This window comes from Aythya fuligula, chromosome 8 (assembly GCF_009819795.1).
Source record: "Aythya fuligula isolate bAytFul2 chromosome 8, bAytFul2.pri, whole genome shotgun sequence".
Classification (NCBI taxonomy): Eukaryota; Metazoa; Chordata; class Aves; order Anseriformes; family Anatidae; genus Aythya; species Aythya fuligula.
The window spans coordinates 19,555,064-19,568,223 of NC_045566.1; the positions used below are offsets into that span (position 1 = coordinate 19,555,064).

The 13,160-nt window shown below is 40.5% G+C and overlaps 1 protein-coding gene across 5 annotated transcripts in view; it reads right to left on the reverse strand.

Moving 5' to 3' along the window:
* Nucleotides 1–13,160, reverse strand: part of RC3H1 (ring finger and CCCH-type domains 1) — a 53,821-nt gene continuing 40,661 nt past the window's right edge. For 2 of the 5 annotated variants that reach the window (XM_032192604.1, XM_032192605.1), the window contains exons 10-20: nucleotides 11,106–11,387; nucleotides 10,573–10,790; nucleotides 9,263–9,636; nucleotides 8,731–8,862; nucleotides 7,985–8,137; nucleotides 5,780–5,990; nucleotides 4,539–4,629; nucleotides 4,268–4,403; nucleotides 2,100–2,270; nucleotides 1,382–1,497; nucleotides 1–379 (exon numbers count right to left, since the gene is read on the reverse strand). In XM_032192604.1, the coding sequence (XP_032048495.1) occupies nucleotides 226–379; nucleotides 1,382–1,497; nucleotides 2,100–2,270; nucleotides 4,268–4,403; nucleotides 4,539–4,629; nucleotides 5,780–5,990; nucleotides 7,985–8,137; nucleotides 8,731–8,862; nucleotides 9,263–9,636; nucleotides 10,573–10,790; nucleotides 11,106–11,387 (2,038 nt within the window). In that variant the 3' untranslated portion in view covers nucleotides 1–225. The remainder of the gene's footprint in view (nucleotides 380–1,381; nucleotides 1,498–2,099; nucleotides 2,271–4,267; nucleotides 4,404–4,538; nucleotides 4,630–5,779; nucleotides 5,991–7,984; nucleotides 8,138–8,730; nucleotides 8,863–9,262; nucleotides 9,637–10,572; nucleotides 10,791–11,105; nucleotides 11,388–13,160) is intronic. The other 3 variants (XM_032192609.1, XM_032192608.1, XM_032192607.1) reach the window with 3 other exon arrangements.

Sequence of the window (13,160 nt, forward strand, 5' to 3'; positions counted from 1 at the left end):
CTTGCAGATACTGCTAATTTTCATTTTTTTTTTAATTAAAAAATGCGTTAATGTGAACTATGTGCAGGATTTGTTTCTAGTAGTTGTGTTTGTGCACATTGCCTCTGGACCTGCTGCTCTGCTACTGCTGTTACTCCTGGGTTTCTCCAATCACCCCTGGAAAAAAACGTGATGGAAGCTAACAACACCCCAGCAAAAGAAACTCTGGGGTATGCTGGCCTCACTTCATGGAGCAGATGTGGGTGTAACTCCCACTCTCTGGGAGTCGTGGTTGTCTCCTCCTCCCTCTGGGTCCTCTGACAGGCTGAGAGATGCTGTCTTGTTTGACAGGAGGCCGATGTTCTCCTGTGTCAAGGCAGATCCATTTGGAACATCACTGCTGAAAGAAAGTTGCAAGGAGAAAGGGGGTGGGGGTAGAGAGAAGTAATTACTCAAGGTTTTTTTTTGTTTGTTTGTTTGTTTGTTTGTTTAAAAAAAAAAAAGCAAAAGGAGTTCAATACTTGCTGCTGTAGCACCTCAATAAACAGTTCTGAACACATGTAGGCATGTAAAGACAAGCCTTGTCCAATCAACAGGTCGCCTCCTATGCTTCAGATAAGTATCAGAGAGAAAAAAAATAAGGCTAATTGCAGATCAGAACTCAAGGATTGGTTATAAGAAGTGTGGACTTCATAAGCTATTGAGATGGATACATTTCCTGAATAAATACACTTTCTGAATAAATATGCAGATTCCAAACCGCTCATGTGAAGTTTTATAAACTTGACTTAACGAAGTATCTGCAGCACTTGAGCATTTCTGTTTAAGTATGACTGAGGTAGCTAACAGAAAACAGCTGCTACATGGACTCCCAGCATTGCTAGCCAACAACTTACTTCACGTAAGTATGAAATAAAAAGATTAAAGTAATCCCAGCATTTGTGGTAAAAAGTTGCTGCCTACTAATAAAAGTAAACTTCATTTCAAAGTTACAATATACCTTCCTAGAAAACATTCATATTACTAACCTTAACTGGGTGGAATAACTTCCCGCTGCATTTGGAACATTTCTTTTCCTTGAAACTAAAACAGCAGATAAAAATTTCTTTTATAGTTGTTGTGCTTCTCCTACTTCACCCTACTAAACATCCAATACGGAGTAGATGGACTTCTGGTCTGGCAAATACGTCATTGTTTCTGCTACATTAATTGATATACAGCTACCTGCCAGCTGCAATTCAAACAAGCGCTATAAAACCTTAATGGGTGTGATCTTTTTCTAGTAGATGCTTGCATATCAGAGATGATTTAGCAAGGTGTATTATTTATAAATCAGAGATTGCCTCTGGTTAAATCACTCTCTTGTTGCGCAAAGGGAGACTGAAGACCCATGTTCACTAACCTGAATGTTAGTGCGAGGTCCTCAGCTGGAACCTTGCTTTGTGGTTCTAATTGTCCATTTTCTGTCTGTTTAGTGGTGCCCAGTTTGTTTTTTATATCCAGTGAAGACTGGCTCTCCTTTAGAAAAAAAAAAGGATAGAAGAAAAAAAATCTTTAACACAGTGTTAAAAAAATTGAGACTTTTTTCTTTGGGACCAATGATGAAAGCCTGTAAATTGGAGTTGTACAGTGTAGCCCACAAAAGCCATGAGACGAGAGACTTGCTAAGACACATTTATCCTCTCAGGACACAGTATTTCCTGAAAGGAAGGGATAATTCTTGTAACAACAAGCAAAGACCACAGACTGTAACAGCACACAGACTACTGAATGCTAGCCTGTACCTGCAGAAAATGTTTTCTGTATTAGAGCAGTTTACAAATCTCATGGCACAGTGACCTCGGAGACAACTCAAGGCTTTCAACAAACTCAATGCCACACATTTTCAAACAGCAACAAAATAACAGCAAAGTATTTTAAAGTGTCTCCAATTCAAGTTCTTCACAAAGAAGAAACAAGAAACATCTCTAGAAGTTTTGAAGAGGAGAGAAGTGATGAGGGAGATGGGGGACTCCACCTATGGTCATCCAGCAGAGAGCCTTTTGCCAGGGTGGAAGGGCTGCAGCCATCTGCACGGCCCTCTGCTCCACCTCTCTGCCTCCCAGCCCCACAGCACTCACCATGCTCAGCTCACGGGTTCTCTTCCCAATTTCCCTTTCCACCTGGTGTAGCTCCAAGCTCAGCTGCTCACTTGAGATCATCCCAGGCCACTTGGGAGGTGGGGGTGGGGGCTGTGGTTGGCCTGCCAGGGTAGTCGCCTCCCTCTGCAACAGCAGCCTGTTACTACCAGCCTAAATACATAAAGCCAAGCACATACACAACTGAGCACACAGCACGCTGAGCACAGAAAGGGCACTAGGCCATAACTCTGGAGTATTGCTTATTTGCAAAACCGAGTACTCTCTCTGCATGCTTAAAAAGGTCCCAGTTGAAATCACTTCCAAGGCAAGTTTAAACATTTCTTTTTCCATGCAGCCAAGTCTTTTCCTTTTTAAACAAGCAACGTGAAATAGCGTCTACTGTAATGAATTTACACGGATTTTCCCTGCATACCCTTTCCTTATTGAAATTAAGGTGAAGCACATGAGCAAAACCAATACTCTTTTGTAAGCTACTTGTTGAATAAAAGGTAACAGATAAGCAAACTTGCTGCTTTGTTTATACTAGTAGAATTTTTCAAAGCTCTACGTTAGAGTTCAGTATTAGTACAAGTCACATAAAATGTTGTAAGAGGTGGACATCAATACGTAGCTCTCGACTGACCCAGATAAAGAAGCACAGGAACAAAGAAGGTCAGATGACTACAATCCCTTGCAAGCTACCAGCAGCCAAGTAAAGGCAGTAACCATGTCAGGCACTTAAAAAAAAAAAATCTGGAAACATCTGGGAATCAGTTCCTTATGTTTGTGCTCTGCGTTTAAACACAGAAAACACTATCTACTACTCCATGCAGCCAAACGTCTGGCTGGGCTAACAAGTGGAAATGCTCATTTGTTTGATAAGAAAGCAAGATAATCTAGTTCTTTATGCTCAGACTGATTTTGGTGATTGTGACAACCTTCTAACAGGTAAATTAATAAAGCCTTCTGGATTTCAAATACCTAGTTGCATCTTTGAACACAAGGGACAAATCTGTTGTTACTCAAAATAACTGACAAGTTCCAACAAATCCAAATTATGGCAAACCAAAGTTCAAACCTGACTACGGAGGATTTATCGCTGACACATTTGCAATAATAATGAGGAGGAGAGGCAGGCCACTTCGGGTTGTTGAAACTTTCCAATACTCTTCTGTTGTGGCAAAGGCAGTCATGCAAAATTTAAAACAATTCCTCCTCTGGTTCCCAAACACGAACACAAGTTATACTCCAAGTAACTACTACTTTTAACTGTTGTTGCCACTTCAAATTTGTTAGCTATTAAGACAAATTTGCAATAACCCCTCAGCCATAACAGAAGTTATCAGGTAACGGTAGCTTCAGTGGGAACTGCAGTCCACCATTTATAGCAGTTCCTTCCAGGAAAACACTAATATGACTAGTGGCTGAGGCATCTAGAATACATGTGGTTTTTTGTAGACAGAACATGTACTGATTTTTTTTTCCTAGGAAAGGAAAAAAAAATGCAACTAAAGCTTTAGTACATCCATTGTTTCACAATGCCTTGACATTTCTCCTATTTCTCACAAAATAGGAACAGAAGTATCAGCTCATTAATTCTTTTACAAATGCAGACTCCCATCTTTCCTTGTTTTTCAAGTGACTACATTTGTTCTAAACAAGGAGACAAAATATTGAGTTTTAAGTTTTCAAGCTAAACATCTTTAATATCTATTTTCTTTACTCATGTGTCTTAAGCCATTTAGGAAGAAACAGGCACAACACAAAGCCAAACACTGAACAGATGAAGGTCAAAGCTTTCTGTACATAAAATCAGACATTTTCAATGGCAGTGAAGCCAAGAGGAACAGATACATCAAAAAAGTGTGCCTCTGAGTTAACAGGTGAACAGAGGGGGAGCGAGAGAGATAATGAAAGCAAACATGAATGAGCACAGAGTGCAGCTTCAAATATGGTGTTGATTTCCATAATGCGAAGAGTAGGGAAGTTTCTGCTGCTAAGCAGACAAGTTTACACTTGTACCACAGGTCTGATGACTGGCATCAGAGGATTAAATATCGCTACAGAGTGTTATTAGAGTCGGAGAAGGATTATCAGCGTATGTAAAGTAGCTTTGCTAGCTTCATCTCTCTCTTCCACTCCTTAACACCCTTACAGATGGTACCAACCTCTAGTCCTCGCATTTGTGTCTGCTGGCTAATCTGGTGGTCCACTTGCTGCAGCTCCATGCGCAGCTGCTGCTCCCGCTCAGCTGAAGGCAACTGTTTTCCATGACCAGCCACATCTGACATGGACAGTCTCTCCCTTTGGGATCAGAAAAATATTCAAAAGTAAGGAGATTTCAAAAAATATTTCCTCAGCTGCCACAGGAAGAGATAAAATGAAGATCTAGACAATGGCAAAGAAAAAAAAAAAAAAACACAAACAAAACACTCCTACCTGTCATTGAAACGTCCCTGAGAAGGTATATTTTGATGGGGAGAATAAGGAGAGCCTCCCCAGCCACCATGAGTTCCATAAGGACTGTAGTCTGCAAGTGAACAGAAAAAATCATGTTGCAATCCTGCAAAACTGTCCTTCAACACACAGAGCAAGACAGACATTAGAAAATAATCAGGAAGGCCAGCTCTCTAAGAGTACAGAAGTCTAATATTTCCATTTCTGAAATTAACACAAAAATACAGCATGAGAAGTCACACATGCGTAAGGCAGGACTCTTCCTGTATGTGCAACGAGAGTTGCTATGGACTTTCTCAGTGGAAAAACAGCTTCAGCATCTCCAGAGTCTACAAGTTTGTGAAGGACTTCAGACATTCAGGTCACTAGGGGAAAATATCTGACAGCCACTGTAAGAACAATCATTTTTATTACCCAAGTCTCTAAAAGGCCTGAGTGTTGATTGATAATTCTGCAATACTTAGTTAATACCAGTTTGCAGATTAAGCCTTCATAGAAAGCTGAGTTCTATCTGTGATAAAGTCTAGAAAGTTGTTTCTTGAATTAATCAAAAGAGTTTTGTTTTTGTATCCTGCAGTTAACACCTGAAAAATCTAGAAGGAAGTTTTGGGGAAATATCATTAAAAAAAAAAAAAAAAAAAAAAAAAGTAAAGATTATTCAGTACACCTCAAAAAAGAGAGCAGCTTTAGGAGTACGATATACAGCCATACTATACATATGTTTAGAAAACAGATGCATAGAAAGATAGAAAGAACTTCCTAGTTTATTGGTTTTTCCTAACAGTACTCAAAACTATAGCTGCATTAAGCCTGCAGCTGCAACCACCTATGAGCGCAGTACAGTACTTTATGTTACGATGGTTTTCCATTACATATCTGAGAAAGCAGTAGGTTTCTAGAAAGCTTTAAATTTAAATTTAAAAGAAGCTTCATCTGAGAGGGACCAACAGAACAAAGTAATTTTTCCAGAACAGTGACACCAGATTACCATTGCATTACCTGTGCACAAACTCGTCCTTGGAACAGGAAGTCGTGCAGCCTTTTTCTTTGGGCTTGTCAGTCTCCCGTAGCCCTATCTACAGTTATTTTAGTGTCTTAACATACATCTGATTTATATTTCTTAGACAAGAAACAAGCTGATAAGGGCTGCCTCCAACTTGCACTATACTGTAGCACTGAAGAAAATAGCAACAACCTGCAAAATCCCAGAGCACACATCCTACCTGAAATAATCGATTTGGTGGAAGCTCCCTGAACCGCCATGGCCTGCATGGGACCAGAATTCTGGTACATTGCTTTGGAAGTACGAGAGATAGCCCCAAATCTCGACACAGTTGGTCGGTCTCCAAATGGAATGAGGTCATCATCGCCAGTCTCTGCTGCTCTTCTCTGCATGTCCAAGCGTTGGTCACGCATGGCTTTACTATCTACATTCTACAAGAGATGGGAAAGGCAGTCAAGAACTTGACCAGAAGAGAACAAAAACACATTGCTTTTATAACAAGCTGACACCGGTATAGCAATCTCTCTCATATTCTTGATTCCTTTCACCCTTCAACTACACTTCCTGTTCTGCAGTTTGTAACTCCATTGTTAAGAGTTCGCACCTCTGTAACAGCCTAACTTGAGCCAACCGTTAGTACCACCACCGTGAAAGCTGCAGGATTAATTCTGATCAAACCAATAGAAAGGAGCAGCAGCAAAAGGAAGTAAAGAGAGAAAGTTTACTTGCACAAGAGAGAAAGAACTCCAGAACGAAGTCAAAGAGATCAGTAGGCATCGTGGAGGAATATACATTCCTTTCATAGTTCAAAAGAAATTCCTCTGAAGCCCAGCCTTAAGGCCCGTATCATCTAACAGACTGCAGATGACTCAAAATGAGAATTACTCAGTAGAACACTTGTATTGGACACATCCAGTACATCTTTCCATAGTCAGATTTTTCTTTAAGGAGTAGTACTGCTTGGAATGTCCAGCTTTCTAACTCAAAGTCAGAGTTACACACTCATGGGTCACAAATGAACAGATAAACCCAACAGTTAAGGGTTAAAAACAACTTTGCTACAGTGCAAAATTAAATTAAAACTCTACAAGTTTTCATTGGGTACAAGGACTGGTGGAAACAAAGTAGCATAGCTAATTAGGAGTAAAGGGGGTGTAAAAAGAAATCACTACTGAGCTGGAAACTAAAGAAACTCAACATGCTAAAACTGAAAGAACCGTTAGACAACATCTACTTCAGAATTCTAAAAAAAACTTGTGCCATTTTAATCTTGAGCCTGTCAGATGCTAGCACCATTTCTAATTTGTTTCTTTTTACTGAGTGGGGAGGAAAGAAAGTAGCGCCATTTAAAGTGCCACCTGCATGAAATCCAACATAATACAGTCCCAGATGATACTACTCTTATCCTTAAGAAAAGGAATCTCACATGAACAACAATAAATAGAGAAAGAATTAATTCATTTGCCACCTGTAGAGAAGGTCTCCTGAGAATTTTTTTTCCCTGTGAAGAGACAAAAACCTGAAAAGCAGCAAAGATCCCATTTGTTTTCCTGGGATACAGCTCTGGGGCAGAATGTTAGCAATGAAAAAGGAGGCTGCTTCTTCTCAACTAAGTTAGTCTGTTTGCAGTTTTCTAGCAGTAAGAGTGAAATACAAGAATTTTCTGTTGGTTTCCTTGAAGGCTGCCACTTCAACAGCAATATGAAAATACTGAGCATAACCTCAGCTCTTCCTCAAGCTAACTGTGACAGTGTTATGACTCAAGCCAAATACGTTCTGTAGTACAGAGCAGTAGAGGCCAAGTAAAACTGAACCAAAGCTGTATATGAAATTACTTTTCTAGATTTTTTTTTTATTTTTTCTCCAGGAGAAAGCCTTCTTTTTGTTCCCAGTTCCCACAGTTCCTTCAAGGCTTTCAAAGAAAGCTATTCAGCAGAAACCAAAAAAGAAATAAAATAGCATTGGTATTTCAGTCAGTGGTTTTTGTTTGTTTCCTCCATTCAAGATCCCCAGTAATAACACCCTAGCAGCCCTGCCTCTTTCTTTTTGCACTAGGAAAATAGCAGCTGCACAAAATAAGATTATAGACACTCAGAGTTTTAGCGAAGGATAGAATATGCAGAACCTACAGTTTGAAATAATTTTCAGGAAGAATCAGTCTAGTGTTATGTTACGATTACACTTCTCTTGAAAAGTTCCAAGCAAGTTTAGGGTATTCTTGTGGTCACAAAAATCACAAAAGAAACATTTAAGTAGAAGCTAGTAGCACTGCTACCACAATCATCACTCTGTACACATTCTTTGACCACAACGCATTTTTGAGCTTAAACACAATCACTGCCATCATCCTGGAAAGTAAATGGAAGAGGCCTTCCCAACTCAGAGGTATAAATTTTCCTCCTGTGTTCCCCTAATCCCTACATACCGCCATCTCCACGCTCCTTGCTGCCACAACATCTTTGGGTTTTGCATCTTTGGTTCCAATGTAGGAGCCGATGGTGTCACAGGACCAGGGAGAATACTGGCTGTAGTCATTTCCTTTGTACTTCCCAGCTACCTTCAGGTCTTCATCCAAGTACTGTACAAAAACAAAAATCTGGTTCTGTCAGTGAGGGGAAGAAGCACGTTCACAGCCACAGCTACTTAGTTCAACAGCAGGGAACTTGAAGAAAAATACCACAAGGATTTTTATTTATTTTTAAAATTTGATCCATTTGGAGTTGGACCACAACAAGCACAAAATTCCAATCACCTGGCTACACTCCCAGTGCTGACTGCTCACTTGGCCAGTATGAAAGTGGTATTTTAACCTTGGATAAAAACAAACAAAAAAACACTTCTAGCAAGCTGTTACTTAATTCTAAACATGTCAGGAGTAAACGATGCAAAGTCCAGTGGCTGTAAAGGCCGACTCCAATTAATAGTGGCTTGACCTCATTCTCTTGGTTGCTCCAGAAGTAGATCATGTAGGATCAGTGGTAGATCACAGAACAGCCAGCCAGATTGAAGGCTGCACTATAAGGACTTCCCACCCACAACACAAAATCTCTCCACCATAAGTTTTCCAATGTTGTGCTGTTAAAATTTTCTTGTTATCTTCACTCCTCACCACACACAAACTCAGTGTTTTCTAAACATGTTTTTGAATCAGTTTTGTCAAAATATGCTTACCTCCTCCGAATGAAAAGGATGGGGCAAGGTTGGTGAAGGTGCAAAAGGAGGTGGAGAAATCACTTTCCTCTCCTCTAGCTGGGCCATGATCTCCTTCCTTCGTCGGTGAAGTTCATCCAGACTGGGATGAGGCTGAAACAAAGACAGAAATACATTACAAAACTTATGAGGTACTAATATACAAAATTACTACTTTAGAAAATGCTGTTTATCCAAACAAAGCATAACTGCTATATGCTGCAAGAAGAGGAAAATTATACTTATCTACTTCGAACACTAAACTGGATCCTGCTTTTTTTTTGCACGTTAACATCATTACAGTTACCGAGTTGATTACAATTACTGAGTTAACCAGTGAGTAGATTGCCTCCCAGTTTTTGATCAGCTTTATCAAATGCACCCCCTTCTGAAACTTCAAGCTTGTAATTCCTCATAAAACCCATCACCTCACTGCAAAAATATTCAATTTCTCAAGTAATTCATTTTTTCTTCTCACAGACACAGCTACAAAAATGCCGTTTAAAAACCATACCCTGTGGCATGAAGGTCTGATCTGACTGAGATGTGGAGCCACTGGGCAATAACCCTCTGTTTGCTGGTATCTGTCCCTGGATTCAGGTACATAGGAGGGTACAGCCGCTTGGGGAATTTCAATAGGCACAGGGCTTCCTCGGACCATCTCCTCTCGTTGATATGGCTGCACAGGGGGGTACACACGACGGCTGTCATAGTGTGGTGGGTAAATGGGTTGTCCCATAGGAGGATACTGCTGCGGCTGTGTGTACTGTGAGCTCACCACACGATCCTGCAGGTAGGGTGGGTAATGGTCTAGATAAGGTGGACCAGGTTCAGGAGCTGATGGAGGAGGTCGCACAAAGCGAGACATGGTCTGAGGATAGTAAACTCCTGAAATTAGGCAACAAGAAGAGACAAACAAGATACAGAATGTAATTATGACAACCGTTCATAGAAAGTAAAGATTTGTTCTGCCTCCTGGACAGCAGATGCAAATTTTAATACTCTGAACCACCAATGACTTCTAAGATTGAAACCTTCAGATAACCAGAAGGTACAGTAATTTATCTGGCACTTCTGGATAATTCAAATACATACATGGACACATGCACACCACTAACAATGAGCACATTCAATTTAGTGGACAACCGAGATCTTCTTTGGCACGCAGAAGTCAAATATAAGCTTTGTTCCCCAAAAATGCTCTGCAACTTTTTTTTTCTTCCCACTTTTAGTTTTTCATTCCTTCTTTTCCTTTCATGTTAGCTTATCTTCACTTTGTCTCCAATCTTACATTACATGACAAACATCATTCCCTACCTTTATAATTGTGTCTTTTCTTTTAAAAATCCCCTTCATTATTTTCTTTCTCCATTTGGCCTCTACATACTTGCAACTTCTCCCCTTATTTCCTTTTCTTTTCCCTTTATTTCCTTTTTATACTGTTTTCTTTTGTGCCCAGCACTTTTCTAATATCACTTGTCTCTAACTATCTCACACACGTGAAGACAGTTCTGAAATACCCATACACTTTTCAATGAGTACTTTTACCCCGCAAGCATAAACCCTTCTCAGGAACAGAGTCTTCAGTCAAGACATAAAAAGCCTGCTGAGAGGCAGCTCAGTAACTGCATTTACATGCTTAATACATCTGTATGTCAGACATGTCAATTTCCATTGTATTTATACCATAACCACATTAATTCCCACGGCTCATGTAACATAAGAAAACTCTAACTTAGTAACTTAAGTAAACACCAGGGAGGGAAAGAAGAATAAAATCAGCACGAAACTCAAAAACGAGACAGAACTTGGTCTCAAACTCACCTTGTTGGTATGGTGCTGGCTCAAACGGGGGGGCAGCTCCTCTGTGATCCTGATAAAACATATCTGCTTGCTGAGTACTATACAACTGAGACCCACGCGGTACCATTTGCAACTGCTTTGTGACAGACACTGAAGGCAGATCTGTTGGTGCCCGAGCAGGCACAGGATGAGGGTTCACTGGTAAGGCAGAAATAGAGTTCTTGGGGACAGATTCCAACCTAAAAAGTAGAAAGATGACATTGCACATTAAGGCCTGATATAGCTCACTGGTTCCTTGTCTATATTCCACCTTGTGAAGACTTTAATCATGTTTTCCAATTAAAATACAAGCAACCAGGGACATTAAGCAGTTTACAGCTTTAGCTTTAGTTTTCTACTGCACTCTACCACTACAAAACATCAACACCAGCCCCCAGACTAAAGAACAACAAAAAAAAAGTTCTTTTTTTTTTTTTCTCCTAGAGAATGGGTTTACTTGGTTCTACTGCATATTTACACACATGACACTTTCAACAAGTTAGGAAGACCCGTACAAGTCAGGAGGGGATCCAGGGGCACTGCTACTCAGATGGTCCATCTTCCCTGGCTTCAGAGCAGTTTCATAACCGGAGTCAGTCCCTCGAGAAATAAGTTGCGTCACTGTGCTGCCTGATGACACAATTCCATTTGGCAGAGCAGAGGTTTTCCTGTTGGGCAAGTCCACTCCCCCTTCATCCGAGAGGATAGCTCCTGAAGGTAGGCCCACTTCGTTCAGCTGGCCCAGGGAGGCACTCAGGGGTCTTCTTGGAACCAGACGCTTGTTCATTTTACGAAATCTTGAGAAAAAGAGATCATACATCAAAAATTGAAACAAAACGCTGAAAGGAATTTCAAGCTGTTGTTTTTTTTCCCCCCAAATACAGGTGCTACTCAAAGCTTGAAGTTGTAATTCAAATTTCCTAGGGGCTAGTGAGAGATATGTTTTTCATAGCAATGAAATTCTACCATATATCTGACCTGTTCATAGCAACTTTAATCAGAAGAACTAGTATCAGTCACACTAAGGATGGATTTGTCATGACAAGTATACCAACTATTCAGAGCTCAGGTTCCCACAGCAAGTTTAAAATCTTACCTCCTGTACATACATCCATTACAACTGTAGCAAAACCAAACAAAACCAAATATCACAAAATACTACCCATAATAATGGAAACTTAGAAATAAGAATTACAGGCTATTCAAGTCATTTTATTTAGAGAATAAAATGATAGCAAACAATTAAAGGGATCAAAGAAGATGAAAAGATTCCGTTACACCATTTGTCTGACAACAAGACAACCTAAGTCTTTAGTGCAATATGATATCATATATTAAAGCAGTTTGCCAAGATTTATGCTGCTATAGTCATATGCAGCTTTACCACTTGCACGGCTTGATAAATGAAGTGATTTCAGAGATAGTATTTCTAAACACAGTGTAATTCCAAAAATCTAACTGCTTCTGATAAGTCTAAACAAACACGAGCCTTTTAAGGTTTGACAAAAATCAGCAGACTGATGGTACTGGACTAACAGAGCAAATTCCAGAGTTGAAGGTCCTCCACTAAACCTCCTGCCATTAGACAGATACCAGAATGCAGGTGGGATGGCGTATCTGTCAGCCTGAGCGTTCCCAGTGGTTATAACTGCAGAACAAGGGGCTGTTCCCTATCTAGGAAGCCTTCAAAGGGGTTGAATGGGTTGAAGCCAACACTTCCAAATCGTATCTAGCAAACAAAGTGAGATAACACAGACTAGGAGAGTACACACATTGCTGCAGACAAGGAAGAAAGTGGGCCATTATACTCTAGCACTCAATCCTTGGATAATCTTCAGGTTTGGCCACATAAACAGGATTATCAGCAATGCAGCCAGTAGGAAAAAAAGTATTTTATATTTTTTAAATATGTGACTGACTGTATAGAGGCAGACAATTCTTACCATATATATCTGGGCTGTTCACCTGTAAGAGTTCAGTGGCAAGACATGTTAACTATCTTGTAGCTAACTCTGTAACTCTCCAGCAGCACCCCTCTTTCCTGGCTGGGTCACCCACGTACCCGAACTGTCAGTTCACGCTGCACAGTACTGACAGTGGACATCATTCAGAATGTGGAAAAAGGAGTAAACAAACAGGGATATCACCACGCTGTCAGCACCTGAGTAGGGCCAGACCACCTGTGGCTTTCTAATCATTTGCTGCTCCGAACTTATTCTGGCATCTCCTGTCAGACAAGTGAATCAGCTGGAGGGAGACACAGAGGCAAGCTGAAGTGAACTCCCCAGGTGAACTTACTGCTTCACCTGGGCATCCTGCTCAATGCCCAAACCAGTTCTCTACTGAAAAGCAGCAACAGGATGTTGGGAAACCACTGTTATGTTCTGCCTGGCAATTACTTCTGGTCATCTCCCTTCTATTAGGTCTCTTAGAGATGCAGTATTTGATAGCTCCTGACCCTTCTTCTGTGAAGGTTTGCAAGCAACTTGCAAGAGGATGATGACTAGACGCCCCTGCTCATTCATCTAGAGCACAACAGCATGCTCAAAAGAGAGACAAACATGTATAAC